The sequence below is a fragment of the Lampetra planeri genome, unplaced genomic scaffold (assembly GCF_965212315.1).
Source record: "Lampetra planeri unplaced genomic scaffold, kcLamPlan1.2.h2 scaffold_862, whole genome shotgun sequence".
Lineage (NCBI taxonomy): Eukaryota > Metazoa > Chordata > Hyperoartia > Petromyzontiformes > Petromyzontidae > Lampetra > Lampetra planeri.
The window spans coordinates 13915-19239 of NW_027615684.1; the positions used below are offsets into that span (position 1 = coordinate 13915).

At 42.3% G+C, this 5325-nt stretch overlaps 1 protein-coding gene across 1 annotated transcript; it reads right to left on the reverse strand.

Moving 5' to 3' along the window:
* Window positions 1-1228: 1228 nt before the first annotated feature.
* LOC144742112 (perilipin-3-like) lies at window positions 1229-5070 on the reverse strand. The gene is given in 8 exon segments (XM_078624610.1): window positions 1229-1369; window positions 1933-2148; window positions 2340-2379; window positions 2381-2681; window positions 3561-3792; window positions 4272-4354; window positions 4653-4848; window positions 5008-5070. Coding segments are annotated over 8 exon segments (1272 nt in total).
* Between the last annotated feature and the right edge of the window lie 255 nt (window positions 5071-5325).

Consider the following 5325-nt stretch of genomic DNA (forward strand, 5'->3'; position numbering starts at 1 on the left):
AATTGTGTCCCGAGCAGAGCGAGCGGCCTCCTGCCAGCTTTAGCTCCCGACATTCGAAACAACGAGCATGACGTCACCCTCAGCTTCGATTCAGCCCTCAGTCACTCAGCCAACATAGCAAAGTCCATCAGTTCTCATCCCCGACAGCACAGCACTCAAACATGACGGCATTAACAAATTACATGACCGTATCAAACAAACGACGATTAGACTCTTTAGTGTCCAACATTTATTGACAATACACGTCAGCTGGTAGATGGATGCTGCTTCTGTCAACTGTCCAGGTCAAGACACAAGTTTAATTAAAACAGCAAATCTTGAAAAAAAAAATCTTCATGATCTGTGTATTCATGTTAATGTCTGCTTTACTAACAGATGGAAGGTCAGCAATTTAAAACTGTTGATATTTGCAGGCCACAATAGTCAACTTAAATAAGGGAATGCATGTAATTACTAACATGAATCAATGTTGCCAGGTGGGAAACAAACTTATTGTATTTTGAGGGAAATTACTGGAAAATACTCAGAATCAACATAACAGTACTAGTGATGTGACCTTCAGTGCCCAGGCTTCCAAAACCTGTCAACTCGAGTAATTCCGGAAGTTTTTTGTGACGTTCGTATCGAGGCTTGTGTGGATGACGTATATAGTAACAAGGGATGGCCGTCTGCCATGATGCTGTGATACCAGCTTCCAGTCTCATATATCGGAGCAGCATTTCCTGTATACCACGACTTAAAAGCTTGCTTTGATGCAAAAAAAGTCCATAGACCAATGACGTATGAAGCAGTAACTGCTTCGGTTGTAACTGGTACAACCAGACATTCACGAAATGATGAAATTATCCTAAATTTGTCTTTTTGGAGGATTACTGATCATACAAATCTTACAAATACCATTATTATTGAGCACTTGGCAATGCTGACACAAATATGGGCACACATAAATAAATAGATGAGGAAAAACTTTTCAAGGGTAAAAAAAATAAGTGCATAAATGTATGTATTATTAAGGCCATATGTCAAAGCTTTCAATTATTGCAAAACTCTGCAGACTAATACACCTGCTGTAGTGTCACTCATGAATTAAAATAAAATGCATAATTAATGGTCATGTGAATTTAAGGCCTCTGTGGGCTGATACAAAACACTTTTAAAACATGGTCCATCTATTGTTTTACATAGTCCAGTGTCACCACACTAAATGAACATACAACAGCATTTAGCTCTAGTTCTGTGGGTTGGCCTGCTCATTCACTACATCTCTTGCTGCCCTCTCCGTGATCATCGGTGCAAAAGGCCCCACCAACCAGTTGAGTGGTGTGTTGTGCAGTAAATACTCCATAACTCCATCCAGAGACTGCTGAACCTGGGAACAAGAGCAAACCAGTATTACATAAAAAATGATCATAACCACAATTGATTGATTCCATTCAACAAAACCTCAACTGCCTTAGCTTTATTAATATGAATGGGATACTGTTGCGGATCACTGTTGCCAAGTGGGAAATGTAGGATTATCGTACCAGAGACTCAAAATTATTGTATTTTGATATCATACACCCGTCGGCACCTAAATAACAATAGTGATGTGTCCCTCCGTGTGGAGGCTTTGTAGTGAGTGTCGAGTAGGAAAGTTTTTTTTTTTGTGACGCGCGCATCAACGCATGCGTCGGTGATATATGTTATGACGAGTAATGGCCGTCTGCACCTGGCAATGCTGCTGCGGACTCAGATGTTTGCTTTTATATCATGCAGACCTCTCACCATTAATTAAGAATTACCAATGGAAATTTAAGAAAACGGAAGGAAGGAAAAAGGAAGTTAGAGTTATATATATATATATATATATATATATATATATATATATCAAGTTTAGATGATTCAGTAAATGAATACACTGATGTAAATATAGTATAGACCAATTTGTACTTGGGTCAAGTGCTGACGACTACGCTCCATAAGAAGGGGCGTGAGTGTGCTGGTGTTCCCCAGAGAGGCGTGCAGATCTTCAGCGGCTCGCCTTGCACTTGTCAACTGGTTCTGGACCGCTTCTGGCAGACCGTGGGCACTTGACACAACACCGGAGCATGCTGAGCACAGCTGGTCACTCAGGCCACGTACCATAGAGAGGACCCGCCATTCGAGCTGCTGAAAAACAGAAGGAAATACATGGTAAACTAACTGACATGTAAAACAAAAGATGCAGGTAGAGCTTGTTAAATGTTGCTCTCTTGCTGAATTTCATGGGTTTTTAAGCAGTAAGACATCACATTGGAGTATATATGCTGCGTATAAATACATGTATACACACTACTGACTTATGCTGTAGCCCTGACCTCAGTCTCATCTTTGGTTCCATCAGTCTCTGACTCTGTTTTGTCCAGCTGCTGCCTGCTTCTGCTGCCACTCTGTCCAGCGCTGCAGCAGCTGCTCCGATGCACTTCCTATCTGGCTGCTGGTGGTACCCAGACTGGTGCGGGTGCTCTCAAACAGGTCAAAAGTACTGGTAATCTGAGCCACCGCAGTCTGGGTGGTATCCTTAGCATGCCGTGCACGGACCAGGGATTGCTGTAGGGCTCGCTCCTGAACCTTGGCAGAGAGATTCCCCAGACGCACAAAGTAACTGGGGCTGGCCGATGTGGTCATCACCTCACCTGTAGCAGGTTCAGCCAGAGCAGCTGAAAGACAAGAGATGTGGACAATCAGCAGGGATTTGTCATTATTGTCAAGAAGACCGGAGGGAGCAGCTGTTGTTCCATGGAAGGAGTTGGAACCACTTTGTCACACAGTCTTTGAGGTCTTTCTCTCTTACAGGCCACAAGGTCTGTGAGTCTGTACCACAGAAACCAATGAAAATTCAAACAATACTTTCATTTAGGGTTCTTTCCTGATGTCGCTAATTAGTTGAATTGATCTGATAACCACAATCAGACAAGAGGATGACGTCTTGCATATAAGGACATATGGCCTGTCATCATGCTAACATGACAGCACAGTAGCAGGTGTAAAAGCTACGAGAGTTGGATATTGCAGGCAGATTACATGCCAAGTCAACAGACGTCAGGTATATTGGGATGCCTGCTGAGCTATAAATAGCACCAACCATTTACATGCTCAGTTCTTCTTTGCTGTTTTTTAGGATGACTATCCATGTCGGATATACATACATGATGATTGGCATGAAATGTTGATGAATACATTAATGAAGCTAGTAAAAATGCAAAAAACTGACTCCAGTAGGAAATAAGTATAAATCCCACTGTTTACACAATAATAAAGGGAATATATTAAATATTATGAGTTGAAAATCCATTTAAATGTGGAAGGAATATACTTCATCAGTTTTATGTAGAAAGTGGGGGAAACATTGCTTCACATACAAATACTAATGGTTGTCTATAATTAATTACTTTCAACCTTCCATTCTAATTTTAGCCAATGTGATAACACACTCATTGTGACACTTGAATACACCTCAGCAGTCATCATACACATCGATTACCTCTCCTGGTTCGATGGCTGTATTACGGTCGGTTATATTCACAGTAGCTACTAACCTAGTTCCCTCTCCGTGAGTGGTAGGTTGTGGTCCACCCAGTCCTCTGAGCGACTAAGGGCCAGGCCTATCGTATTGCTGACCATCTGGCCCATACTGGTGCCCATGATGGTGCTGAAACCTCCACTGACTGCCGCCCGGGTCAGCTCAACACCACCCATTACAGCCCCCACCACAGCGTCTTTGGCCCCTGCCACTGACTGGTACACCATGCCCACTGTGCCTGACACCACCTGAAGAGGAAAGATGACATCATGTGTTGTGCTTGGCGAGGACGAGGAGGGGTTCCTATGTATTTAAGACCTGACTGGTGTGACTTAATAAGGGTTTTTGGCTAATGTGGAGCAACTGCTAATTCAGGACAGTGAATGATCAAGGGAACACTGACCTGCGACTTCACCATACACCAAGAGAAATACAGCTGGTAAGACTTTAGATTTATGTGTTGTCGACATTTCAAGTCGTTATTATATCATCATAACAAACGACCAGACTCTGAGAAATGATGCATTGTTTCTTGCTACCTGGAGTTTGAGCAAATGTGTAGACATATTAAACAGAGTTCAGCTGTTGACCAGTATGTGATTTGGTACATGAGATGTGTGCTAATACATGGCTTCATGGCCTTTCACATGTGAAAGGGTGATCATGAAAGGGAGCATTATCTTGGACAAATAAACAAAAGATTAGTAAAAATGTCTTGCTGTCTGACCTTGTCTGCTGGTTGTTGAAGGATAGGCAGCTTCTCCTCCATCTTATCCAGTCCTTTCATGGCATATTCATTGACTGTAGCAACTGAAAGAAGTCCAGAACTATTTGTTTTCTTGAGAGAAAAACATGTTTGGAACAGTTCCCTCTTGAACATATCAACGGCACGTGATGTAAACAACATTTATTGTTTTAGGTTTATGATACAAAGATTAAAGGTGTTCAACGGATTATTATGAAATCTCCAATGAAGCATCTGAACATTGTGTTGTAAGAACGGAACCTCGCCCTGCCTGCAGCAGTCTTTTATAGTCATTTCAAGTTGAAAGTTGAATGTTTCTTGGTCACGCGTTACATCACATGTCATGCAGTCAGTAGGACCTACGCTGCGGCTCAATAACTCCCAAAAGAGGCTTGGACCCAGTGGCAGCAGCTGCTCCCAGGGTTCGGACCCCGCTCTCTGCTGCATCCATCACTCCCTTCAGCAAGGGCACGCTGTCTTTGGTGCTGCTGTAGGCGCTGGAAACAACCCCACAAGCTGAACTGACCAAGGGCAAGTTGCTCACTCGAGAAACAACAGTCTTGGGAACAGAAAAAAAGGGACATAATAATTATAAAAAGAACTTCTTGAAAGGGAATTAAACACAGAGTAAATATATTCCTGACAGTGGATTCTCAACATGCAGATTTTCTGAGATCATAATGTTCTTGAGCTTTGTGAAGGATGTACATGTGCTCACCTGCGGGTCTTCATTAGCTGCTTCTGCTGCCACGGATGCCGTCTCAGTGTTCTCGTCTGCCATTGTGACTGCTGGATTCAATCACTGACATGAAATATAAAAGGCACAAAAGAGAGGTGCACCTCACATTACTTTGTATGCATGATGAAATACTTCCTTCTCTGATATTCTTTGTCTAAATGGCTAATATTCTTGCAGACAACTGGTGTCATATGAATTTGGAATGGACGCACTGTTTAATCAAAGCAACTATGTGAAATTCATTTGCCAACACTATGATGATGTAAATGGAATGTAACTTGACTCAAACCATGGTGG